The 27,478-nt window shown below is 41.8% G+C and overlaps 2 protein-coding genes across 13 annotated transcripts in view; one reads left to right on the top strand and one right to left on the bottom strand.

The window, feature by feature from the left end:
* Nucleotides 1-23,341, top strand: part of Rbms2 (RNA binding motif single stranded interacting protein 2) — a 55,873-nt gene extending 32,532 nt beyond the window's left edge. For 5 of the 6 annotated variants that reach the window (XM_071609758.1, XM_071609759.1, XM_071609756.1 and 2 more), the window contains 12 exons: nucleotides 2,377-2,435; nucleotides 3,320-3,411; nucleotides 4,735-4,892; nucleotides 10,316-10,395; nucleotides 10,527-10,636; nucleotides 11,519-11,565; nucleotides 11,726-11,819; nucleotides 15,324-15,401; nucleotides 15,730-15,840; nucleotides 16,540-16,620; nucleotides 17,059-17,145; nucleotides 18,713-23,341. In XM_071609758.1, the coding sequence (XP_071465859.1) occupies nucleotides 2,377-2,435; nucleotides 3,320-3,411; nucleotides 4,735-4,892; nucleotides 10,316-10,395; nucleotides 10,527-10,636; nucleotides 11,519-11,565; nucleotides 11,726-11,819; nucleotides 15,324-15,401; nucleotides 15,730-15,840; nucleotides 16,540-16,620; nucleotides 17,059-17,139 (991 nt within the window). In that variant the 3' untranslated portion in view covers nucleotides 17,140-17,145; nucleotides 18,713-23,341. The remainder of the gene's footprint in view (nucleotides 1-2,376; nucleotides 2,436-3,319; nucleotides 3,412-4,734; nucleotides 4,893-10,315; nucleotides 10,396-10,526; nucleotides 10,637-11,518; nucleotides 11,566-11,725; nucleotides 11,820-15,323; nucleotides 15,402-15,729; nucleotides 15,841-16,539; nucleotides 16,621-17,058; nucleotides 17,146-18,712) is intronic. The other variant, XM_071609755.1, reaches the window with a different exon arrangement.
* Nucleotides 23,342-23,658: 317 nt separating this feature from the next.
* The window catches only part of Baz2a (bromodomain adjacent to zinc finger domain 2A), a 33,895-nt gene continuing 30,075 nt past the window's right edge, over nucleotides 23,659-27,478 (bottom strand). For all 7 annotated transcript variants that reach the window (XM_027926556.2, XM_071609751.1, XM_071609748.1 and 4 more), the window contains 3 exons: nucleotides 26,762-26,988; nucleotides 26,521-26,664; nucleotides 23,659-26,442 (listed from right to left, as the gene is read on the bottom strand). In XM_027926556.2, the coding sequence (XP_027782357.2) occupies nucleotides 26,277-26,442; nucleotides 26,521-26,664; nucleotides 26,762-26,988 (537 nt within the window). In that variant the 3' untranslated portion in view covers nucleotides 23,659-26,276. The remainder of the gene's footprint in view (nucleotides 26,443-26,520; nucleotides 26,665-26,761; nucleotides 26,989-27,478) is intronic.

The raw sequence follows: 27,478 nt of genomic DNA, 5'->3' as shown, positions 1-27,478 counted from the left end.
AGGTCTGGGCCCTGATCAGAGTAAATATTAATTTAAACAAAGAAATATTCCCCTAGATAATGAAATATTCTTTGAATGGACCATTTGGACAATGTTCTCAAATGACATTAAAAGAATATGCAGTGGTGGCGAATGCCTGTAATCTCAGTGACTCCGGAGGCTGAGGCAGGAGGATCACAAGTTCAAAGCCAGCCCTCAGCAACTCAACTCAGTAAGACCCTGTCTCTCAATAAAATATAAAATAAGGCTGGGGATGTGGTTCAGTGGGTGAGTACCCCTGAGTTCAATCCCTAGTAACCCCCCAAAGGATATGTAGTCCTCCTTTTGCCTTATCTCCAAGTTTTAGATGACTTTTTAAAAAATATATATTTATTTTTTAGTTATAGGTGGACACAATATCTTTATCATTTTTTTTTTAACGTGGTGCTGAGGGAATGAACCCAGTGCCTCACATATGCTAGGCAAGTGCTCTATCTCTGAGCCACAACCCCAACTCCCAGATGACTTTTTTTGTATGTGTGTGTTTGTGGTTGTGATACTGGGGATTGAACCCAGGGACTCCTTACCATGAACTACATTCTCAGCCCTTCTTATTCTAATTTTGAATAAGGTCTTGCGAAGGTACCAGGCTGGCCTCAAACCTGTGATCCTCCTGCCTCAGCCTCCCAAGTCACTGAGATTACAGCCGTTTCCCATTATGGCCATCTTCACACGACTTTCTTTAATATTTATTTTTTTAGTTTTAGGTGGACACAGTATCTTTATTTTACATTTATGTGGTGCTGAGAATCGAACCCAGAGCCTTACGCATGTAGGCGAGTACACTACCACTTGAACCACATCCCCAGCCCACACGATTTTCTTTCTTTTTTTTTTTTTTAAAGAGAGAGAGAGAATTTTAATATTTATTTATTTATTTTAGTTTTCGGCGGACACAACATCTTTTGTTTTTGTATGTGGTTCTGAGGATTGAACCCGGGTGCACGCATGCCAGGCGAGCGTGCTACCGCTTGAACCACATCCCCAGCCCCAACACGACTTTCTTAATACTGCTGTTACACTGGTCTTGTTCCTATTCCCTTCACTAGTATGCATAATTTTTTTCTCTTTCCCTGTTTTTTTGTTGGTGCATCATAATTATACATATTGATGGGTACACTCAAATGTTGACAATGAAAAAAGAAAGTCTTAGAATGTGGTAAGGCAGGGGAGAGAGAGAGCCATTTGTTATAGGTTAAACTTGATGTCTCTTGAATATTACAACAATAATAATAGCACTTAAGATTTTTCAAGTGCTTTCCATGTGGTAAACATTAGTGCTTTATATTCATTAATTCATTTTATATTCTCAACAATCCTATTTCCCTTTATAGATGATGAAGCCGAGCCATTTCAGAAAAGTTTAATGACTTGTCCAAGACCAAACCTAGCTAGAAAGTGGCAGAACCAGGATTTGAACCAAAGCAGTTTGACTTAGGTTGGCCTTCATTAGGGGTCAGTAAAGGGATGGAAATGGATGTCAGAGAAAAGAAATGTCTATAGTTTGTCCAAAAGGAGATAAATAATGTGAAGGATTATTTTTAGTACTCAAGGAATAACAGCCAGAGCTCTGCACTTACTCTGCCTTGTGGGTATTGCCAAGCATCTTTCCCAAAAGACAGTCATCTCTATCCAACTAGTGTTTGAGTTTTAGTTGAGGAAAAAGAGAGAAATGTATTGGTATTATAAGGACTATAGTCAGTTCATTTCTTTGTAGGCTTCTTTGAAGTGATAGGTTTCTATTAATGGTGACATTTCTATTTTTTTTTTTTTTTTTTGGTACCGGGGATTGGTCAGGGGCTTTCGACTGCTGAGCCACATGCCCAGCCCTATTTTGTATTTTATTTAAAGACAGGGTCTCACTGAGTTGCTAATCGCCTCGCTTTTTGCTGAGGTTGGCTGTGAACTTGCAATCCTCCTGCCTCAGCCTCCCTGAGTTGCTGGGATTACAGGTGTGCACCACACCAAATGATGGCTCTTTATCATTTTTATTAAGATAAATAGGAAAAGTAGTCCTACTGGGAGCACATGAAGGGCATGGATTAATCTAGTTGTCTTAATCTCTGTCCTATTGTTAGTCCCTGTCCCCAGATTATCACTTTTCTTTTATTTTTTTAGGGGGGACTAGGAATTGAACCCAGAGGTGCTTAGCCATTGGGCCACATCCCCAGCCCTTTTTATTTTTTATTTTGAGACAGGGTCTCAGTAAGTTGCTCAGGGCCTCACTAAATTGCTGAGGCTGGCTTTGAACTTGTTATCCTCCTGCCTTTCTAGTTGGTAGGATTACTGGATATGCCACTGTGCTCAGCTGTCACTTTGCATTTTTCTTTCCCTTAGATACGGCAAGATTGTCTCCACGAAGGCCATACTGGACAAGACCACAAACAAATGCAAAGGTAAGAGAATACTTGTCCTTGGGGATGGAGAATAGCAGTGAGTGAAGCCATCTTTGCCTCTGAGAGAGAGAGAGGCAAGGGATGGTCTTTGTTGCTGAGAGAGCCTGAGTACCCAGTGCCCAGGAAAAGTCTCTGAGGTTTTCAGGCTCAAAAGACAAGTAGATATTTAGATTAATTGGTGCCAGATGACTAGAGCTGTTTGAGAAGCCAAAGTCAGAATGCTGCACAGAGTTCCTTGAGTCCCTTGGGTCCACTTTGACCTCATGTTTCCCTGGATGAGGTGCTAAAGGTTGGCAGGAAATTTTTTTTTTTTTTTTTACTTTGTAAAGCAGTGTATATGCCTTTTGATTGTGGTGGAAGGATGATTCAGTAGATGTTATTTTCCAAGAATGAGTAGTTTTATTTGGGGTTTTTAGCAGTTCTGAGTGGAGCTGAAGAATGGAAGGAGGAAAAAGGGCTGTGGGTTGGGGGGGTGGGCTTCTTCCAGCAGGTGGCTGGGTGGCCATTTGTCCAGGAGAGGCTATATTCCCCACATGCCTAGCATTTCTGGGGTGTATCTAGGAAAGAAGGCAGGGTTTTCTTTTAGAAGTGTGGAGGAGGGCTGTGGGTTATTAGAAGGCCTAGATCCTAAAATCTCAGATTTTTTAAAGGGGAGGGCAGGGATACCACAAAGACCTCATTTCCTTTGGCATCCTTAACCACAAAGTAGACCCAACCTCAGAGCATGAGAAGCACATGGATAGCTACCTGAAACCTGTTAATTTGTCTTTCTCCCTGCCACTTCCCTTACATGGATCATAACTCTTCTCTGTCTCCTGAAAAGCCTGAGCATCCTACCTCCCTTACACCTCCCACCTCCCCGTGATGCTGTTTCCCTGTTCCAGGCTATGGCTTTGTGGATTTTGACAGTCCTTTAGCAGCACAGAAGGCTGTAACAGCTCTGAAAGCCAGTGGTATACAGGCACAAATGGCAAAGGTAAGGCTGCCACTCCAGTCTATTCCTCCAAGGGGTGTAGTTACCACTAAAGTTCCAGTTCTAAGGCTTCCAGAGTGAAAGCCTTGAAATGCCCCATGAAATTGATAGGCAAGCACTGTCTGTCCCTGGGTCTAGTCAGTCTGGATATGGGTCCATTGAGCATTCCTGGGTATTGGAGCAAGATTGTATTCAGTCTGCGGCAGATAGCTCTGTCCACTCTGTTCCTCTCGCCAAGTTATTATAAGCCTGCAGGAGGGTCAGGAGGCCTCTTGCAATCCTGCTGCCTATCTCCACCCTGGCCCCACTTCCCTACCAGAGGGATTGTGGTCATTTTGCAACATTCTCTGAAGAAGTCTGTTGTGCAATTCAGAGGTTCTGAACAATGCTCTCCCCCTCCCAACACTATTCCTAGTAGGGGCAGGGAGTGGAGTGGGGAGCCAGAGGGAAGCCACAGCAAGGAAGGAAACTGTTTCTCCTGCTCAGATCTGTCTGGAACTGTTTTTGGTCTAGATTACTAGAAAACTAGAAGCTTGTCTTGTATCTTCTCTTTGGTGGGGTTGTCCTCTTGCCTTTCTGAAGCCATCATGAACACTATGTCTAGAATTAATGAGGCAGGACTGCCAGATGCTTCTCTCTGTAATAAAGAAAAAGGAAACCCTGAAGGCAAAGGCCAAAGAGGGGTTAAGGTTGCTGGTGATCACTGCCCAGGGCAGAGTGACTGCTTAAGTTCTTAAAAACAGCCATCAGAAGATACTGCCATTGCTTGCCTTCTGGGGGACCCTCTGGGTCTTCCTTCTGATATAAAGGGCTCTGACTGCAGCTCCAGCCTGTAGGAGCCTTCAGAAGTTTTCAGGATTTGTGGTGACCACTGAGCTACACATCTGGTCCTTTCTCTGTCCCCTTCTCCCCTCTTCCTGCTTTTCTTTCAGTCAGGGGGTGAATAAGCATTCCTACTCCAAGATTGTACTGTGACCGGAAGAGGGGGAGGGGGGCTACTCAAAACAATCCATCCTTGGTGAGAGCAGTCCAAGAAAATCCAGCCTCTGGGGCAGGCTGCTGGGGAGAGCGGGTGCTACTCAGCCTACTTCTTAAAGAGACAGCCAGGTACTATCCATGACTTGTATAGTACTAGAAATGGTAAATCTGTTTTTTGGGTTTTTTTTTGTCTTATTGGACTGTGTAACAGATAGTTAAGATTCTCTTTGTTTATGTGGAACCCTTTCTACTATCTCTTTTCTGAAATGTCATTTTATAGATGATAGCTGAAAGTAGGAGGGGAATAAAGGATGTGAGCTTTATTTTCTCTCTTTTTTGTTTCCATAGCAACAGGAGCAAGACCCCACAAACTTATACATCTCAAACCTTCCACTGTCAATGGATGAGCAAGAACTGGAGGGGATGCTGAAGCCCTTTGGACAGGTTATCTCCACCCGAATTCTTCGAGACACCAGTGGAATCAGCAGAGGGGTTGGCTTTGCAAGGTGAGAGATGTGAAAGTGGAAAATGATGAGGTTAATAAAGTGTCACTTGGGAAGGCACCAACACCCCCCCACACACACACACCAAGGGACCAAACTATTGGTCAAAAATACTTGACTGTAGGAGCTGAGGTTGTGGCCCAATGGCAGAGCTATCCCCTAGCACGTGCGAGGCTCTGGGTTCAATTCTCAGCACCACATAAAAATAAATAAATAAATAAAAGGTATTGTGTCCAACTACAACCAAAAAATAAGTATTAAAAAAATACTTGACTGTGTGGCTCAAGCGGTAGCGTGCTCGCCTGGCATGTGTGCCACCCAGGTTCTATCCTCAGCACCACATACAAACAAAGATGTTGTGTCCGCCCATAACTAAAAAATAAATATTAAAAAATTCTCTCTCTCTCTCTCATTCTCTCTTGAAAAAAAAATACTTGACTGTAAATCAGAAGTTTATTTATTTATTTGGTTCAGGGGATTGAACCCAGAAGTGATTTACCACTGAGCTACATCCCTAGCTCTCTTTTTTTAATTTCAAGGCAGGGTCTTACTAAGTTGCTCATGACCTAACTAATTGCTGAGACTGGTCTTGAACCTGTGATCCTTCTGTCTCAGGCTCCTGAGTTGTTGGGATTATGGGCATGTACCACCACACCCAGCACTGGAGATTAATTTACATTAGTGATTTTCTTAAGCTGTTCCTTAGAGCTGCAGAACTCTCCAGGGTGCCCACTTCTGGACTCAGGTGTCATTGTTTTGAGATTTCAGTCTCTCCCAGCCTACTTAAGAAACTGTTCTGCTTTTATTTATTCTAAGATTGTGTTTGATTAGAGATTCTCTTGCCTTTTTTATTTGAAAGTTACTAGACTAAGTAATCTGAACACACTTTTTTATATAACAATGTCTTGCCTGACCTATGAACACTCCCTTGTTGAACACTCCCTGATTATTGCAGATTTGGGGACTAATGAATAGGTCCTCTTCCCTACCAGGCTCAATCTGGGCAGCTCCACCTGCTGGCAATCCCAGGTAAAACCACAGTGGTTTCTAGGCTTGTCATCACTTTTTTTTTTTTTTTCCAGCTCCCATATTTTCTTCTTTGTGGGGTGGGGGGCGGATTGAGTTCAGGGGCACTCTACTACAAAACTACATACCCAGCCTTTTAAACATTTTTTAAAATTTTGAAGACAGGATAATGCTAAATTTCCCAGGCTGGCCTTGAACTTGCTATTGAGTTGCTTGGTGTTATAGGCATGAGCCACTGCACCTGGCAGGAAAATACTTTTATTTCACTCATATTTACTCTACTTACTCTAGTGATATGTGCCTGTTAGACACTGTACAAATTCTCAAACCATGGATCCAGAATGGATAACCTCACCCTCATTTCCTGTCGCACACTGGCTTTCTTATGGTACTTGCTTTTGTCATAGCGACTATTGAAAACAATTTTGCAAAATATAATTGTAGGGGAAAGTAATGTCAAAACAGTGGCCTACTTTAAGTTAGTATTTTACACAACATCCAACAGATGTTTCTCTATTTTTCTTCAAGTGTGCCTTTTTTAGTTTCTCACAGTGGCCCAGGATGCATGAAAGTACAATCTGGGAATTGTGGCTTTGAAGACTATAAAAACTATGAAGCTGGGTTCAGTGGCTCATGCCTATAATCCCAGTGGCTAATGAGGCTGAGGCAAGAGGATTGCAAGTTCAAAGCCAGCCTTAGTAACTTAGAGAGGCCCTAAGCAACTTAATGAGACCCTGTCTCTAAATGAAATATAAAAAAGGACTGAGGATATGGCTCAATGGTTAAGTTCCCCTGGGTTCAATCCCTGGTATCACAAAAACAAAACAAAACAAAAAACAATGAAAAAAAAAAAAAGAAACAATTATGAATTTTCTTCTGTTTTTATGTTAACATCTATAATTTTTCTTCATACATTTAGATTCTTGCTAAGTGTAATTTCTGTATATCGACATTTTAAGTAAAACTCTTACACGATTTTTAAATGTATCCAAATGAGATCTAAATATAGTAATTTGTTACATAAAATTGTCCCTTTAAAAATGTATGTGCCAGGGGCTGGAGTGGTGGCTCAGTGGTAGAGCGCTTGCCTAACATGTGTGAAGCACTGAGTTCAATTCTCAGCACTACATATAAATAAATAAATAAACATCTATTGCCAACTAAAAAATATTAAAAAAGAAAAATGTATGTGCCAGCTGTATACAGTGGGGCACACATATAATCCCAGTGGCTCTAGAGGCTGAGGCAGGAGGGTTTCAAATTCAAAGCCAGCTTCAGAAATTTAGCAAGACCTTAAGCAACTTAGTGAGACCCTGTCTCAAAATAAAAATAAATAAAAGGGCTGGAGATATGTCTCCATAGTAAAGTGTCCTGGGTTCAATCCCCAGTATCAAAAATCAAACAAACAAACAATACTGTATGGACCAGGGCTAAGGATGTGGCTCAGTGGTAGAGTGCTTGCCTAGCATGCATGAGGCCCTGGTTTTGATCCCCAGCACTGCAAACAGCAACAAAAAATATACGGGCCATTTCTTTCTTAATAGTCATACACCTCATATTGTTCTTATAACATTCCTTTTATCTTCTTGATCTTGTGTTTGCATGTCATTTTCCTAGAGACTTATATTTGAGTCTTTCTGTGGATCATCCTTGTTTCCTTTCAACAAAATGTGTGTGTGTGTGTGTGTGTGTGTGTGTATAAATTAAAACTTTTTTTCCTTGTGGCCATTAGGCTGTGTATATATTAACCCATGAGAGAATTATCTTTACAATTATTAGTCAACAGGCACACCATACATCATAAATATATTAAAATGTTCATACAAAATTATTTTATATAAAATAAACTTTGTTGAAAATTAATCTCCTATGACATGGATGAGTTTTATTTTCTTTAGATTTTTCTTATTAGGTCATGTAGCCAGCAATGAATATTGTTTGTTGCTATAACAAGTGAGGGCTTAACACCAGTTTTGTTCCTCTTTTTTGTTTTTATGCTGAGAAACCTTGTTCATATAAATGAGTAGATGAGAATGGAAGGGGCTTTGTTACAGTGAGAATTCTTTGGATTACTTCTGAATTATATGCCAAGAACCAAAGTGATCTGTCATCACAATTGATTTTTTTGTGCATTGACAAGTTTCTAAAGTCTTCCAACTTTTTGGAAGCAAATAATTTCCATCTGACTTATAAAAAGGATTTGAAATTTAGTCATTAATATCTGCTGTTGAGTTTTAGGCTGGATAAGAAGTAAATTAAGACAGTGGTTATGAGAAGGGACTTTAGCCTTGACCATTAGCAGTCATGAGTCCTCCTTCAGGCAGATCCCTGGAGGAAAGAGTTTTGAGGAAGTTGAGGTTCTAAACACTCTGCCTACTCATGCTTTGGAAGGACTGTAAGTAGAAGTTACTGAACTGAAGATCACTGCTCTAGAATATCTAACTGATTTTCTCTAAAAATGGTTTTCCCTGAAAGGTTCCACCTGAGGCCTTTTATTTGTATTTTTGGTGTTGAAGATTTAATCCAGGGGTATTTTACCACTGAACTATATCCCCAGCCCTTTTTAAAATTTGCCTCTCTAATTTTCTGAGGCTGGCCTTGAGAGGCTGGCCCTCAGATTACAAGCATGTGCCACCACACCTGGCTCCTGGCCCTTTTTACTTATTATTATTATTCCTTTTTTTTCTTTACTGGGGATTGAACCCAGGGGCACTTTACCACTAAGCTAAATCCCCAGCCCTTTTTATGTTTTTATTTTGATTCACGGTCTCACTAAGTTGCTTAGGGCCTCACTAAATTGCTGAGGCTGGCCTCAAAATTGCAATCCTCCTTCCTTAGCTTCCTAAGTCATTGAGATGATAGGTGTGTGCCTTCGAGCCTGGTTTATTTGAGGCTTTCTTAAAGTTGCTTCCTGTAGAGGAATTATTAATGTTTTTAGTGGTTATTGTAATAGAAAGTATACTGACTTAATTTAAATGTGGTAGTAGATGAAGAAACAACATATAGGCCCTTATAATTTTTAGAACACATCTATATACTATATATTATCTCAATCAATCTATACATCACTGATTGAGTTTGATTGTCTCTAAAGCACAAATAAGGAATGGGTCCAGAGGGTTTTTTGGAATGTTCTAACAGAGTTCAGGGTGGTAAACTGGTGCTGATATCTAGATGTTCTGATCCCTTACTCAGTCCTCGTTGCCCAGAAAGAAACTTCAGCCTAGTAGTTCCCAGTATTCCTCTTCCTATTACTATGGACCATGAGCCCTTTATTAACAGATTCCTAAAATCTTAATAATGTCATCAGTAGCTAAGTGGGCCTCAATAGTTATAACCAGAAGCAAAAAATAAATATTGCAAAATCTTAGCTTGTACAGTTTCCTTAGTATAAAGAACAATGTTCATTAGGATTTTTTATTTGGGGGGGTACCAGGGATTGAACTCAGGGGCACTCAACCACTGAGCCACATCCCCAGCCCAATTTTGTGTTTTATTAGAGACAGGGTCTCCCTGAATTGCTTAGCGCCTCGCCTTTGCTAAGGCTGGCTTTGAACTTGCGATCCTCCTGCCTCAGCCTCCTGAGCCACAGGGATTACAGGCATGTGCCATTGTGCCCGGCTTCCATTAGGATTTTATGATAAAAAATAATAAAGTCTAGCCAGATGTGATGGCACATGCCTTGGTGGTAATCCCAAACCCTGTGACAAAATAAAAAAACACTGTGGATATGTCTCAGAGGTAGAGTGCTCCTGAATCTCAAGGAAAAAAAAAAAAAAGTTATGAACAGTGGTGCATGCCTCAGGTAGGAAGATCACAAGTTTGAGACCAGCCTGGGCAACTTAGCAAGACCCTGTCTCAAAAAGGACTGGGGCTGTAGCTCAGTGGTAAAGCACCCCTGTTTTAATCTCCAATACTGAAAAAAGGGGGGTTGGAGATATAGCTTAGTGATGGTAGAGCCCTGAGTTCAATCCCCAGTACTGCTAAAAATTAAAAATAGTAATTTAACAGCTACTATTTCTTATATTCTTATTTCAGTGCCAGACACAATGATAGGCTCATTTATCAGTGTCCTTTTTTTTTTTTTTTAGCAGTGCTTGGGATCAAACCCAGGGCCTTGTTCATGCTAGGCAAGCACTCTATCACTGACTGAACCTCATTCCAATCCCAATCAGAGTCTTTTTTGGATTATTAATAGCTTGAAGACCTCCATTATTTTAGGATTCCTTGCAGGAGATGGTTGAGGGGATCTTCTTTAGATGTTGCATAAGCTGCAGAAACTCTTATGTTTTTATAGTCATAACTTTTGAACTTTTGGGAAACTTAGGGCATTCTCTTTGAATGTGTAGAGAGCACAGATCTTGGAGAAGCTAGAGCCTAACCCCTCTTGTGCTTCTTAGGATGGAGTCCACAGAGAAGTGTGAAGCTATCATCACCCACTTTAATGGAAAATATATTAAGACTCCCCCTGGAGTACCAGGTGAGGCATCTGGGAATCAGGCTGAGAGCCACATGTTGTTCCTTCCAGTTAAGATTCTGGAGGAGTTTTGCATGAGTATGTCTGCTCATTGAGGTGAGACTCAGCTGCCTGTCTACTTTCTGTTTTGCCAGCCCCATCTGATCCCTTGCTTTGTAAATTTGCTGATGGTGGGCCAAAGAAACGACAAAACCAAGGAAAATTTGTGCAAAATGGACGGGCCTGGCCAAGGAGTGGAGACATGGTAAGAGGTCCCTGAAAACAGGTTTATTAAGGACATTAAAGTGGAATGGAAATTACTATAGTTTAATTTCTGTGAGCTTAGGTGGCCAGCTTGAGAGCTTTAGGGTGTAAATGAGAAATGCTGATGGCTTAACAAAATCTCGAGTGTGGGTCTTGAGTGAGTGGGGTTCTGCAGCCTTTACAGTTGGAACAACTCAGCAGTTGTAGTGGGACTTGTCCAGAATTTAATTAGTTGAACTTTTTTTTTTTAATTTTTTTTTATTGGTTGTTCAAAACATTATAAAGCTATTGACATATCATATTTCATACATTAGATTCAAGTTGGTTATGAACTCCCAATTTTACCCCAAATACAGATTGCAGAATCACATCGGTTACACATCCACATTTTTACATAATGCCCTATTAGTAACTGTTGTATTCTGCTACCTTTCCTATCCTCTGCTATCCCCCCTCCCTCCCCTCCCATCTTCTCTCTCTACCCCATCCACTGTAATTCATTTCTCTCCTTGTTTATTTTCCCATTCCCCTCACAACCTCTTATATGTAATTTTGTATAACAATGAGGGTCTCCCTCCATTTCCATGCAATTTCCCTTTTCTCTCCCTTTCCATCCCACCTCATGTATCTGTTTAATGTTAATCTTTTCTTCCTGCTCTTCCTCCCTGCTCTGTTCTTAGTTGCTCTCATTATATCAAAGAAGACATTTGGTATTTGTTTTTTAGGGATTGGCTAGCTTCACTAAGCATAATCTGCTCTAGTGCCATCCATTTCCCTGCAAAAGTTGAACTTTTTAAAAAACATCCCCAGCCTTGGCATTCTGGTTTTGTTCCTGTTCTTACCCAAAGGTTCACAGTATGAATTCTGTGTTCTTTCCTTATAGGGTGGAATGGCCTTGACTTATGACCCCACCACAGCTCTTCAGAATGGGTAAGTGTCTTTTACATAATTGAGTCACCTGAAAATGACCATGGCCTGTGGATATTTCATCTTGATTTTCAAATAGCAATTAGTGGAAAGTGGCTATGCTTTCATCAGAGGACCTTGGGGTTTCCTATGACTTTTTACTGAGTAAGGTTCCTTCCTACAGGTTTTACCCAGCCCCTTATAACATCACCCCCACCAGGATGCTGGCTCAGTCTGCACTCTCCCCATATCTTTCATCTCCTGTGTCGTCTTATCAGGTACGTTCACACCCAAAAAAAGGGAGTGGTGATTTTCCCTACCATGTGTTTTAGGTGAAGGAATGTAAGGTGAGAAATGAGAAACAACTTGGTTTTTGTTTTTTTCTTTCTATAAACTACATAAAAATAATGTTACATAAAAGTATAAACTGATGTATGTGTGTGTGTGCGTGTGTGTAAACAGCATTTATGTCTGTCTGTGTGAACACATGATTTAGAGGCATCCTCTTTCTCTTTTCACCACCGCCACAAGTAAACCCTTATTGATTTCCTTTTGTATAGCATTTCCCATATTTTTCTTCATGCAAACATACACATATGTGTAGGGTTTGGGGAGTTGTGTATTTTATTAAAAATCAGACCATATTAAATATATTTTTATTTTATATTCATCTCACCTAATATGTTAGGCAAATGATTCTCAAAGTGTGGTCCCTGTCCCTGCACTTTTGGCATTACCTGGGAACTTATAAGAAATATGAATTTTTAGACTCTACTCCAGATCTACAGAATTAGAAACTCTGAGAATAAGGCCCAACAAAAATCTGGATTTTAACAAGCCTTCCAGATGATTCTACTGTAGTTGACGTTGAGATCCTTTGCTCTAATTATTTCTTTTTAAATGATTGCCTTATATTTCATCCCAGAATTCTTCTACTCTGCCCCAGTGAAGGATATTAACTTACATTCAGTTTTGCTGCTACAAATAATGCTTTGGAAGCAGTCTTGTACCTGTATTCTTATGGGTGCATTCATTCCTGGGAGCTAGAGTCCCAGGAAAGCACTTGCTAGGTTGAACAGTATATGGATTTTCAGATTTATCCAAGTTGCCAGATTGCTTTCTACAAAAGCTGTGTCAATTCAGGTTTCCATCAGCAATGTTTCCATCACCATTTTTCTCTAACCATAGCTGTCTGCTTTGGAAAAGTGTTTCTTGTCTTGATGAGTGCAGAATACATTGTTACTTTAATTTTCATTTCTTTGACTGCAAGTGAATTTTTTGCTTGTCATATTTTGATTTGCCCTTCCCTGATTGCTGTTCTTCTGATTTGCCCATTTTTCTATTTAGTTATTTGTCTTTTCCCCATCAATTTATACAAACTCTTGATTTAAGTATTCTCAGAATATTACCTTAGTTAAAAATATTTTTTTCCGAGCTTATTCTTTCTCTGTTGATTTTGTGGCCCTGGGACTTTAACTGTGTTCTCTGGGTCATTTAGAGAACTCTCTAAAACCTAGGCACCATACTCAGAGTTTTCTGTTCTGTCAATCTAGTAGGGAAGGAAAGAACATGCATTTCTAACAAGTCCCCAGGTGATTCTCCTGCTGCTCCTACTGTTGGATGGTTCATGGACCATACTGTGGGAATCATTAGTTTTTGCCATATGAAAGTTTTAAGTTTGCCTATTATTAAACATCTCTGGCCGGGCATGGTGGTACACACATGGTAATCCCAGCGACTCAGAAGGCTGAGGCAGGAGGAGCACAAGTTCAAGACCACCTCAGCAATGTAGGCCCTGAGAAACTTAGCAAGACCCTGTCTCAAAATTAAAAAAGGTTAGGGATTGGGCTCAGTGATTAAGCACCCCTGGGTTCAATTCCCTGAACCAAAAAACAAACAAACAAACAAAAAACCCTCTGTGTTATTATTATTATCGTTATTTTGGCACTGTAGATTGAACCCAGGACACTTTACCACTGAGCTACATCCCCAGCCCTTTTTATTTTGAGGCAGAGTCTTCCTAAGATGCTTAGGGCCTCACTAAGTTGCTGAGGCTGGACTTAAGCTTGTAATCCTCCTGCCTCAGCCTTCTAAATTGCTGGGATTACAGGCATGTGCCATTATGCCTGCTCTCTCTCTTTTATATCTTTTAAATTTTGTGTCTTAATTTAAAAAGTATTAGCTGGGTGCAGTGGCATGCTTTTATAGTACACTATATTGTATGTGTGATCTCTAAGATTTTATTTTATTGTTTTACACTTAAATGTGTAATCATGGGGCTGGGGTTGTGGCTCAGTGGTAGAGCACTTGCCCAGCAGGAGTTAGGCACTGGGTTCAATTCTTGGCACTACATAAAAATAAAAATAAATAAAATAAAGGTATTGTGTCCATCTACATCTAACAAAAAGAAATATTTTTTAAAAAAGTTTAATAATCAGGAACTTATTTTTGTGTATGGTACAAGATAGGAGTCCTTTTATATTTTCCTCCAGAATTTTAATTTAGTCCCAGCACCAAATTATTAAATAATGCATCCTTTTCCTGTTGAATTAAAATGCCCTGGCAACCTATAATATTCATTCTTTTTGTGTATGTGTATGTGGTACTGGGGTTGAATCCAGGAGTGCTCTACCACTGAGCTACATCCCCAGTCCTTTTTATTTTATTTTAATTTTTTTTTTTTGAGACAAGGTTTTACTAAATTGCCAAGACTGGCCGTGAACTTGAGCTCCTCCTGCTTCAACCTCTCTAGTCACTGAGATCATAGGCATGCACCATGGCACCTGGCTATAAAACATTTTCTGTGTCTGTAGATTTGCCTGTGCTGAACACTTCATACAAATGAAGTCATATGTTGTCTTTGGTGTTTCTTTCACTTAGCATGTTTTCACGTTTCATCCATGTTTTATCAATATCTCATTAATTTTTTGGCTGAAAAATATTTCATTGCATGGATATACCACATCTTGTTTATCCATTTATCATTTATCAGTTGATGGCCATTTGAAGTATTTCTAGCTAGTATGAATAATATTGCTATGAACATTCTTAGATAGATTTTTTTAGGGGATACATATGTTTTCATGTCACTTGGGCATGAACCTGGGAGTAGAATTGCTGAGCTACATAGTATCCCTATGTTTAACTTTTTTAGGAACTGCTGAAGTATTTTCCTAAGTGATTGCATCATTTTATATTTCAACATCCATGTAAAACACTTATCTTTTTAATTAGAGCCATTCTCCTGGGTTTGTGTGGTGGTACACCATTGTGTTTTTTATTTGCTTTTGCACCTCTTTCATGTGCTTACTATCATTTGTGTACCTTCTATTGCATATGTTTTTCCAAATCCTTTGTCATTTTTGTTGTTTTGTTTTTTGGTACCAGGAATTGAACTCAGGGGCACTTGACCACTGAGCCACATCCCCAGCCCTATTTTTGTATTTTATTTAGAGACAGGATCTCACTGAGTTGCTTTAGCGCCTCACCCTTGCTGAGGCTGGCTTTGAACTCTCCATCCTCCTATCTCAGCTTCCTGAGCCCATGGGATTACAGGTGTGCACCACCACATCAAGCTCTTTTGCCAATTTTTAATCAGGCTATTTATTGAATAGTTATGAGTTAATATTTTTAAAATAGCTTTTAGTAATGTTTCTATGCTCTGAGGGGGACATTTTTGGGGAACTTTGCTAAACATTATCAGATCATTGATAATTATTATCAGATCATTGAACAATAGTTTCTAGGCAGTTAACATTTCTGTTTGTTTTTGCTTACATCAGAGAGTGACTCAGACATCTCCTCTACAATTACCTAACCCATCTTGGATGCACCACCAGTCATACCTCATGCAGCCTTCAGTGAGTGTTCAGAAGTGGGCAGAAGCAAAAGAGGCAATTTGATGTAAAGAAAAGCAAAGGGCTTTGATGACAGGAGATGTGGGTGTGAGTTCTGGCTCAGTACCTTGTGCAGCCCTTAAATTCTCTGAGTGTTGTTCTTAGATAAGTGTCCCTCCAGACTGATGGGCAGAGTGCCTTTTCCTGTTATATGGCTTGGTTGCTGCTCACTATGGCTTTTAATTCCCAGTATTTAAAAATATCTGTCTTCAGCAGTCCCTTCATTATTACTGCCTTGGGTAACCTCACAGGATACTGCCAACTAACTCTTTTCCTTTGTTATTGCCTCCAGGGTTCAGTTCTGACACCAGGGATGGATCACCCCATTTCTCTTCAGCCTGCCTCCATGATGGGGCCTCTTACCCAGCAACTGGGCCACCTCTCGCTCAGCACCACAGGCACGGTAAAGCCGGGTATTTCCGCTTATTAACTCCAGCAAGGAGTACCTGTGCAGTATTCTTCAGCATAGATACTTATGAATGATAGAGTCACTTCAGTGTCATTGAGGATGCACTCAGAATCGGAAATAAACTACAAAAATAATGATCCATAAGCCAGGAATGCAGTCATTTTTCTCCCCAGACTACCCCTTTTAACTGCTTCCTCGTTACAAAACTAAAATGTTTCTATGTGTGTATTAATTTAAGAGTTAAGACACATTTCCTAGAAATCCTTATCAAAATAGTAACAGAAAGAGCAGATGAAGCACCTCTGGTTTTCTGGGACTTGATCATTCTGTTGTGCACAGCAGGGCTAAAGGGCAGGGAATGCAGTGTGCTGGGGAAACAGCAGCAGGCAGTCAGGACAGAGGAGAGGAAGAAAGAAGGTCAAATTGGAAGAAGTGTGTCTAAGCCACTACCAGAGTGTCTTCAAGACCAACTGAATTGACTCTTTGGAGATAGAACACAGGCCTCAATATCTTAAAAAATCCCCCGGGTGCTTTATCTTTCATTTTAAAAATATGCAGTGCTGAGGACTGAACCCAGGGCCTCACATGTGCCAGGCAAGAGCTCTACCACTGAGCCACAACTCCAGCCCTGTCCCCAGGTGCTTTAAATGAACCAAGAGTCATTGCTCTACCTGGTTGATGTTTTTCTTCTAGTATATGCCAACGGCTGCAGCTATGCAAGGAGCTTACATCTCACAGTACACCCCTATGCCTTCTTCCAATGTTTCAGTTGAGGTAAGAGTTACTTTTTTGGAGTGAAGATAGGACAATGACAGAGGCAGATCTTCCCCTGTCAATTGTTCCTTTTACAATGATGCTGTTTCTGGTTCACAAGTAACTGGTAGCTATATGAAGAGTGCAAGAAGAAAAGACTTAGTGTGTGTTCATGAGTGAGGCCCTGGAGCCAGCTGGTAGTTAATACCAGGATGCTCCCTTGAATTGACTAGTGTGCCTTGGGAGGAAGGCAGGCTGTTTTGAACATAGAAGAACTTCTGAAGTTTTTTCCAAAGTGCCTGTGGTGTTTTACATTCCTTCCAGTGCTGAGGTGCTGTGTGTTGTGAGTGGGTGGGCTGGAGAGGCCTCTCAGCTTTGGGTGGGTTTTATCTAGGCTGCTTTGGAGGGAGCTGAGGAAAAGAACACATAAGATGACTCTCCTTCCTGGATATGGTACAGGAGAACAGCAGCCAACAGAATCAAGTGGCAGTGGATACGCCCTCAGACCATGGGGTCTATTCTTTCCAGTTCAGCAAGTAACACTGGGTAAGAACCACATGTTGGGGAAGTGGGGTGTCCTAAACTAAGAGAGAGCAGCTCAGCCCTGCCTAAAGTGAGACAGGTTCTTGTGCTTGTCTTGCTCCCTCCCTACCCTCTCCCTTGGGATTTCCCTCCCCATCTTAAATAGAAAAGAGTTCTTGGACATGCTCCCAGACTCCAGAGGGTTAGCCAGGTTATGCACCATCTGTAGCTTTGTTAAGGACTAACACTTGGCCATTGTTTTTATAGACCTGGGTCTGAGAAAAGAAATCTCTATGCTCCTGCCCTGTCCTCTTTCTCCATTGCTGATGGAACATAGGGAAATCAGCACATCTTGTGTGTGCTACATTCAAGGAGAAACACACACACACACACACACACACACACAGAGACACGCACATTTTTTTCTTTTGCAAAGAAAATTTTTTCTTTGTTTTTAATTGTAATGTACTTTTCTCCTCCCTCAAAGAGACATGTGGCTGGAGCTTTTGAAAAAAGTTTGTTGTCGTTTTGGTTTGGTTTTTTGATATTGGGAATTGAACTGAGGGGTGTTTAACCATTAAAACACATTCCCAACCCTTTTGTATTTTCCTTTTTTTTTTGCTTTGTTTTTTTTTTTTGAGTTGGGGTCTCACTGTGTCACCCAGGCTGGCCTCTAATTTTTTTTTTTTCCAGAGCCAGGGACTAAACTCAGGGCCTTGCAAGCGCTCAAGCGCTCTGTCACTGAGCTAACTCCCCAACCTTCTTCTTTCTTTTTTTCTTTTTTGAGACAGGGTATCCCTGTCTCAAAATTCTGAGACTTAGGGCTTTAGGCTTATTGCTAAGGCTGGCTTTGAACTTGGATCTTTCTGCCTCATCCTCTGGAGTTGCTGGGATTACCGGCATGCTTTACGATGTACAGAATGTTTTGTTATTCTTAAAAAAAAAAAAAAAAAAACAAGCTGGGCACAGGACACATGCCTGTAATCCCATCCCAGCTACTTGGAAGACTGAGGGAGGAGAATTATAAGTTTGAAGCCAGCCTGAAGAACTTAGCAAGACCCTATCTCAAAATTAAAAATAAAAGGGCTGGGGATTGCAGCCCAGTGGTAGAAGAGTCTCAAGGGAGGTGCTTTTACCCCCAGAGACCATTGCAGTTATCTGATGACATTTTGATCCCTGGGTTCAATCCCCAGTACACAAAAACAAAACAAATAAAATTACCATGAAGATGCAGTGCTAGGGGCTGGGGCTGGGGCTGGGGCTGGGGCTCAGCTGTAGAGTGCTCACCTAGCATGCCTGAGGCACTGGGTTCCATCCTTAGCACCACATACAAATAAAGAAATAAAAACATTGTGTCCATCTACAACTAAAAAAAAAAAAAAAAAAAAATACAGTGCTAGAACATTGATAGAGGAAATCCTAGTTGCTGGTTCCTTTATGATCTTTTTTTGATATATGTCTATATGTTTAAGAAAATATATAGATATTAAAAATTTGGTTCTTGTAAAGCTATCAGTTCACATACCCCTCTTCACATGTTTTTTGCTTTCTTTTACTCATTCAGATTGTTCTTTTTCTCTTTTCCATACAGCTAACCCTGCCTACTTTGTCTTTTTATATTTTTAAATTTTATAAATATCCTTTTTAAATGAAATTTTATATGGAATTTTGGAGGCTGAGCAAGGAATAGATGTGGCTTTCCTCCTGGCCCTACCACATCCTGGGAGAAGAGACTAGACTTTGCCTTCAGGAAGCAGAAATGTGACCTAAATTCATTTGAGAGATGAACCACAGCTTTGGGATTTACTCGTGAAGCAAATTTGGTTGAAGACTAGGTCTCGCAATCTCCGGAAGGATGGACTGACTGACTTCTGACTAGCTCTTCTCACTGCAGAGTCTGTTACCCTCTGAGGAAGGTGTCTTTTCCGGTGGCTCCAGATTTTTCAGAATGCCTGCCATCCTGCCTCCTGGTGGATCTTTTCTGCCCAGGTTGCGTGGCCTCTCTTTCTGCTGCACGTTGCTGTGCTCCAGGCCTTTGTAGCTGTGACCTTGCTGCAGAGCAGTGTGTCTCAAGGGAGGTGCTTTTACCCCCAGAGACCATTGCAGTTATCTGATGACATTTTTGATTGCTATGCCTGGGAGTGGGAGTGTGTGTATGCTATTTGCATCTAGTTGCTAGAGACCAAGGATGCCACTAAACATCCTACAATGTAAAGGAGAGCCCCACTATGCCCAGCAAAGAATTATCTAATTTCAAAATATCAATAGGGCCAAGACTGAGAAACCTGGATGTTGACAGTGTTCCCTGACTTCTCAGCTGAGGTAAATTCCCACCCAGCCCTGGACACACAGTGCCCTTTAACACTCATGCAACTGGTTTGGATGGATGGAATTGGTATCCTTGAATTCTCCCTGGACTCCAACCTTTGACACTTCTGCATGTAACAAGAGCTGTCCTTGTAAAGCTCATGGCTCTTGTGCACATGCTAAATACACACACACACACACACACACACTTTGAGGGAGGAAGGTACGGATTGTTCTGTGGATGCTATGCAGGGATGGGAAAGGAGTTTTCTGTAACCGTAGAGTGCTCTGCCCTTCCCTGCTGTGTTTAGACCCCTTCCCTAGGGAGTCAGAATATTGGGAATAATTTTCCTTCTTGTTGAAGGACCACAAAGAGCTAGGGTAGAAAAATGAAGTACATCCCATCTCATGATTTATAAGGTCAGATCTTTATAAATAAAGACTCTAGCTCTGTCAGATGCAGTGGCACAGGCCTGTTATCCCAGTGACTAGAGAGGTGGTAGCTTAGCAAGATCTTGTCTCAAAGTGAAAAATAAAAAGGACCAAAGATGTATGTAATTCAGTGGTAAAGCACCTCCAGGTTTAATCCCTGGTACCACAAAAAACAAACAAACAAACAAACAAAAACAACTTATTTTTCTCACATCAAGATAAACAGGAAAAAGCCTTTGCCCATCTTCTGGAAAATAAGATCCTACTTCTGTCTTCTTCCAGTCACTCGCTCATGTATCAAAAGGAGAACTCTATTCCCCTTTACTCAGAGACCAGGAGGCATCTGCACCAGACAAAGCAAATAATGGAGATGGATAAATAAGTGTTCATGGGCTGGTGTGGAGAAAAAGAGAGGATAAAAGCTGGAAGAGAAACTGAGGTGTCAGTGGCTGCACATAGAGCTAGGCCCAGCTTTTCCTCCTTTCCCTCTCACCCCATAATTGAGGTCTTCCCTGCCATCAGTCTTTGTACATCCTGGGGATAAAGGAGTTGGGGGCAGTGGGTAGGAATACAAAGTGTAAAGAACAAAATTGCCTCTGTTTTCTCATTGGTGCTTTCAACCCCAGAAAAGTCTTATCCAGCACAAAAGCTCCAAGTCCATTAACCCTCCAGGAGGGTTTGGCTTAGCAGACGGTGCTTGCTTTGTCTCTAACCTTCAGTAAAGTGAAATATTCCAGAGCTGCTATCTCATCAGTGACCTTTCAGAAAAAGAGAAAACAGCCGGGTGTGGTGGTGCACACCTGTAATCCCAGCATCTTGGGAAGCTGAGGCAGGATGATTCCAAGTTCAAAGCCAGCCTCAGAAATTTTTCCAGGCCCCAAGCAACTTAGTGAGACCCTGTCTCAAAACATAAAAAGGGGTGGGGATATGGCTCAGTGATTAAGCACTGGGTTCAATACCTGGTACTGGGAGAAAAAATCCAGAATTCTGTTTATTTAACTGATGGTAGATTGGGGAAGTTTTGCTGTAGGTTTAATATTTGGGGCTGCCTTTCCTGCATAGGAACTGGTGTGGCTGTCTCTGCTGACCTATCTCCCCAAATCCCTGATTCTGTCTCCTTTCTCTGTATTTTCTAAATTTTTTAAATGGCTATGATTTTTACTTTGTTTTAAAATATTGAAGTTACCTTTTTTGGTTCTCCTCATATGAACCTACCATTGAGAGAGCGCTTCTGGTTTGGGCAGGTTTGAGGACAGGAAGTAATTGAGAGCCTGCAGTTATTTTTGTAGTGGTTAATGGCACTGAGGAATTTCTTTTTGGTGCTTTTGATTTATACTCCTACTTTCCCCACTAGTTGTTAGTTCATTTCTAACAGTGGGTAGTAATTGGAGAAAGGATAGAATAGGAACTATTTCTCCCATGAATTGGTGAAGATTGGTCAGAGTGGGCAGCGGGTAGAGGAGCCAGTCTTGGACTGCGCTCTTTAGTGTTTTCTGAATCCTGTCTTCCTGGAAGCCACATCTTACACTCTGTGTACTTTCATCTCACCCCCACTCATTACAGATGCTCATAACATTCTTAAAATATTTTAGTACTTTGTGCTTTTCTGTTTTCAGTCAAATAGAACTTACGAGTTTCTTCCTCAGATGGTGTAATCCTTTACTAGGCTCTAGGCCTGCCTATCCCATTTCATGTCAGTGTTACTATTGCTCTTTTCAGGCTCTGAGTAGATATCCTGACCCTAGACTATTTGGACTCTTTGGAGGAGGGTGCAGGTAGAGGTTAGGAAGGTGTGGGAATGATGATGGATAGGTTTGTTATTTTTAGTGTTTTCAACCAAAGCAGAGGTTAAAGCCTGGTGGCTCTGAAGAGGTCATAGCCCTTGTTAGTAACAGAGGTATTATTTGCACTAAGGATGAGGACAAGACCTGCTGCACAGGCCATTCCTAGTTGAGCCACTTCAGCCCCATTCCATTCCTCTTCCTTTTCTAATTTGCTTAACAATGAGCTCATTCATCCCCCCTAATGCCTCCAGTGTCACCAGGCTCTCCTTGCTACTCCAATATGTCAACCCACTGGGGCTGCGACCTACCTATGGGATTTTACTTTGCCATAAAGATGCTGTGAGTGATCTCAGTGGAATGTTGCAGGGATCCCTGACATTGACAATTATTGGTCTTCTGGAAAAGGAACTATTGCTGCTTAGGCACATGCCCCACCTTCTGGGAAGTAGCAGCATTGCACACATTGAGGGGCTACTTTGCCTTCTTAGCCAAAAAGTTGGGGGTATGATCAGGTCCCAACCTGCCCCTATCCTCTGCTAGACCTGGATCTGTGGACTTCAAAGAGGGTGGGGGTTATAAAAGCTAGCCTATAGATCCTAGATCTTGTGCCTTGTTATACCAGTTCTTCCTGATTTCCTTTTAAACCAACCACTCCATTTCCATGTGACCCATTTTTTAGGGCTTCCCAAGCATTAGCAGATTCCTGAAGTTTGCTCAGCTTTTACCCTTTCCTTCCATTGGACAGTCTTCCTCTGTGGCTAAAACCAGCCTATAGTGCTGTCTCCCCTGATCTTTGCTGAACCTCCCTATAGGTGTTCCCCATGTTTGAAACGAGACAACTAGGTGCTCTCAACACTCCAGTTACCACTGCTTTCTCCCTGGCCTGTCCACTTGTTTTGAATAAGCATTCATTATCCAAGTAGATCCCCAAACTTCCTTGTCCTTGTTACTCATCTACCTCACAATCTCTCAATTAAACAAGGGCACAAGCACCTGACTTACATCTTTTCCTGTTGTTCTCTTCATGAGGGTTAGAAAACTGGGGACTAGAAAGGACTCATGAACAAATCCAGTCTTTGGTTTTTCTACTTCTGGAATGTCTTCTCTGGGGGTTTTAGCTCACTAACTTTTTAGGTAGGTCTCAATGTGGCACCACCTAAGGTAACAACAGATTGTTGGGAGTTACCCCAGGACCACCATTAGAACAGAGCTTAGAACTATAAAATTAATCATTGGCTGCCTCATAGCAGAGAAGGTAACCAAACACCAAAGAGTTTTATAGGACTGGAAATAGATGTTCCTTTTCCACCTTAACAGTTATCTTTCTTAGAGGGTTCAGGAGAAAAAAATGCCCAAACTAAAGGGTTACCTAGTTAAGACTTTTACAGCCCGAGTAAATAAAAGTTCCTACCCCATCACTGGTGTCCCAATTTCCCCAACACATACCCTTTTTGGATGGATGAATACTTACTACATGCACTTATCACCTTGAAATAAGTTTAATTTATACTTAAAAACACATTTTGTACTACAATTTTTCCTTTATCCAGAGACTTCTAGTTTTATATTCTTCCCATGTTGTGCCAATGCCACCCTTTTAGCTTATTCTTTTCTGACCCCTGGTCTTCCCATGTTGCTTCCTTACAGTTTGGTAGAGATTCATTTTGTCAACATTTTTAATAAAACACAAAAGTCTGTTTTGGTCTTATCCATGGGTGGGAGGGTATGCTGCTACAGGAAATAAGTGGCAGCTTAGGAAGGTAAGGCATGCATCTTAAAGTGGGAACAGAGCATGTGGAAACTCATTTACCCCAGTGCCTCAGTTAAGACTTTGAGGCAGGTCTACTGAAGCAGAAGGTATGAAACAGGATTCCTGTTGCTTAGGGGTTAGTGATAAACCTGCATCTTATATACCAAACCAGTCATGCCCATCCTAATACACATTCTATCCCCAATATATGTGTGAGAACATGATGAAGTGCCCAGACTAAAGGGAAGAGAAATACACAGAGCCTTTTGAATCTATCAAATGTGGTTTTTATTCAACTGACAAGCACTTTTCTACAGCTGCACTTGTGGAACATCACATGGCAAAAACAGATTTTTTCTCTAGACTTTTTTTTTTTTCCTTTTTAAACCTTATTAAAAATGAGATTGGTCCTAAAAATATAGAAAGAAATAAATTTAAATTCACAAAAAACTGTACATTATCAAAAAGTCACTAAAACACCACATTTGGTTATATAAAAAGTCAGTCCCTTTTGTTGTAAAAGGAACATGGAAACTTGGTGTAGATGGTGTGGTTTCTTGCTGTTACCAGACTGATAGGGGAGGGGAAACAAAGGGGCAGGGGGGTGGGTTGTCTTTTTATTTTAACCTGCCTTCCCTACCAAATACTCTTGACCATAGAGAAAATCCACCTAGCTCAAGGGGCAGTGAAGATGAGGAAAGAAAAGTAAGAAATGGCCCCTTTGATCACCCCTATCCCCATCCCTCCTTCAGCCCCTACTTTTCAAACTACTCTCGGACCCACCCCATCTTAAGAGTGCCTGGTCCCTAGGAAAAGAGATGGAACTGGGAGAGGAACACAAGCAAGAACAAATGAGACTTCACTCCCCCTATCCACCTCACCTCCAACGAAATTAATCTAGTACATTTTATGCCAGGGGAAAACTGCCATGGGAAAAAAGAGGAGCCCCCAACTATAACAGTTCCAAATGTCTAACACAAAGTTTGTTACAGCGCAGTTATTTAGATAAAATATAAATATTTATGCATAATATAAAGTCAATTCAAATATTCTTCAATCCACCTCTTATTTAAAAGCAAAAAAAAATCTCAAAATAAAATTAAGTTTTGAGGTTTATCTGACAGAAAAGGCGACTTTAGAAATAGGCTATGGGGGAGAAGGGATGTTAAAGGAATAAGAAAGGGGCTGCCCTAGGACCTACACTGCCCCCCACCCCCATCAGTGGCTCTTCAGTGCTGCCAGAAGTACAAGGAATGCTCCACCTCACCTGGCACCTTCCACCCAATGGAACATTTCTTGGATGCCTCAGCTCTCTGCTTAGGCCAGCCAGCAGCCACCTCCCCAGTGCAAGTACCCGTAATCTCTGATGGGAGGGGCTCTGCTGAGCAGGAAAGCAGGGGGCCAGAGGCCCATGGCTATAGCTTGGAGTTAGCAGCTTTCCGCTCACATGTTGGGGGCTTAACTTAGGCATAGTCACATGAAGGGCAGTGGTGGACCCAGAACCCCTCCTGTGCTCCAGGGTCTCTGCTACTGGGGAAGGAGTCCTGGGGGATGAAATAGATGAAGGAAAGCACAACTAAACCCACAGATGCTCATGGGATTAGAAAAGATCCAGTTCTACCACCCTTCCTGTAAAAGCTTAAGACCTGAAGCTACTGAGAGGAGAGGGAGTTCCTGCCGAAAGATTGCACAGTTTGAAGAGGCTGGAACAGAAATGACCAGGAGAGAGAGAGGGAGAGACAGCCATGTCCCCAGAGAAATTGTTCCTGTGGTTACCCAAGGACAAAAAGGTGATGGTATGAAACAATGGGCAAGGTGGGAATAGAAACAGATACTTGGGGAAATTGGATCCCATCAGACAAAACAGGGTCACAATCATAGCTCGCATGTAAGCGTTCACTCTCTCACGCACACATTCACACAAAACACCTCTCTCCCCCTCTCTCTGAGGCCAGCCAATTGCTACCTGGCCTCCATCTTGGAGGTGCACCCAAACTCAGCAGTAGTTGTCCCTGAGGAGTTCCCAAGAGGGAGGTTTGGGAAGCAGATGGGGAAGTTGGCTGGAAGGCCCAGGGTGCCTACCTGCCCTCTCCCCAGCCACTGAGTTTCAGAAAAGGCTGGAAACTCAGCATATGAGGAGCATCCAACATTTTAGAAGGGATAGCTATTGGCAGGAAGATGAGGACAGAGAAAGACAGGGACCTCTGAACTTTTTTTTTCCTTTGAGGGGGGGAAAAAAGATTTGGGACAAAAGGAGGGAGGAACCCGTACACGATAGTTTTACATTATTGGATGAGAAAAATCTGGAAAAATGTGAGGGGAAAGAAAAAGTTGAGAGAAAGAGAGAAGCAGGGAAGGGACTGAACATGGAAGCAGCATGTTCAGGGCCCGGTGTCCGGCTCGACACACTTGGGAGTTAAGTCCACTTTACTGGCCGTCACTGCGGGTCCGCACACAGTACAGAGTGTTTCTCAGTTTCACACATTCACTAGAACTATTGCTATTGTTAAATAACCCCAGAATGCTGGGGCATGTACAGGGAAAGAGAGGAAGCTCGGAGAAGGAAGTAAGGACTTCTTTCCTTCTCCCCATATTTAATTAGGAAATAAAACAGAAAGGGAAATTATTTTCTTCTTTCTTTTTTGGCTTTCAGTCCAGAAGAACCTCATCTCTGCACCTGTTATTAGAGGAGCAAGAGGAGGAAGGGAGAAAAGGACTAGGGATATGAGGATGTGGTTTGCTGCCAAGGGCAGGGTCAAAAATCAGGGTTATATCTGACTTGAGTCTGGACCCAGGGCAGCATCAGCAGGTGAGAATGGCAGGTTTTTTTTGTTTGGAAAGTGGGGGGAAATGCCACAAGGTGACTCCCAACCTCCCTTGCCTCACAGATTGGCCTGTTTGCCCTGATAAAATTCTTCCCAGCGGCTCTCGAAGAAGCGGCGCATGATGTGCCCAGCCTTGCCCACTTCAGAGTCATCCTCATTGAAGGTTTGGCAGTTGTCAAAGACCAAGAGGGCATCAGCTGCAAACTCCTCTGAGCTGGTATACCTGGCAGGGACAGAGGTGTAAGCTGAGTAAGAGTTGCAGAGTAAGGAAAAGCTAGGGGAGCTGCCAATATCTACTTACCCTCCTCTGAGCAGGCGCTCCCGCATGGTAGAAAAATCCATTGGGTTCTTGATGATGCGTCGGTACCCACTCACCAAACGTGGGTTCACAGGCTCCAGGAAAGGCCAGGCTGCATCATGGGACTCCATCTCCATCAGGATAATCCTATCAGTTCAGGGACAGTGATGGTTCTATATCCAGAAGTGGACATACACTGACCCCTTCCAGCCCTCTCCTCTGGCCCAGATATCCCTCAACTCACTCGCAAAATGTGAGATCACTGTGATGGTTCCGCATCGAGAGTCTCCGCCGCTTAGAGGGAGACAGCCCTTCTTCTGAGTACCGAGGCATTGCTGGGCTTTCTCGGCCCCTTGACAATACCCGGCGTCGGCGGCTATCACCTTCTGGGAAGTTAAGTGAATAACTACTTTTCCGCTTCTGACCTCGTTTTGGGAAACCAGGCTTCTGAGTGAATTCTTCCTCTACTTGCTGAGGACAGGAAAAGGTGAGATGATCAATGGATAGGGGTACACTCCACTTGTCCTCCATTTCATTAAGATCCCTACCTAAATGTGACTGAAGCTTCAAAATACATAAGCCAGGATACAAATTTACTCACATAACCCAGTAAGCAGGGGTGAAAGTTATAATTACTCCTATTTTATAGAGTAAGAGTCAATAGAATTTAATAAGGATTAGAACCCAGGTCTCCTAACACCCTGTCAGAGAGCTCATTTCAAGGAAAGCCTCAGGGCAAATAAGGGACATATGCAGAATTGGTAGTAAATGGGATAAATAAGAAAATCTCAGCTGGGCATGGTGGTGCACACCTGTAATCTCTGGCTCAGGAGGCTGTAGGCAGGAGGACTGTGAGTTCAAAGCCAGCCTCAGCAATTTAGCAAGGCCCTAAGCAACTCACTGAGACCCTGTCTCTAAATAAAATATAAAACAGGGTTTGGGATGTGGCTCATTGGTTGAG

The sequence above is a fragment of the Marmota flaviventris genome, chromosome 3 (genome assembly GCF_047511675.1).
Source record: "Marmota flaviventris isolate mMarFla1 chromosome 3, mMarFla1.hap1, whole genome shotgun sequence".
Taxonomy (NCBI): domain Eukaryota; kingdom Metazoa; phylum Chordata; class Mammalia; order Rodentia; family Sciuridae; genus Marmota; species Marmota flaviventris.
Note: the sequence above shows the minus strand (reverse complement) of the source record. Positions and strands in the feature narration are given on the sequence as shown.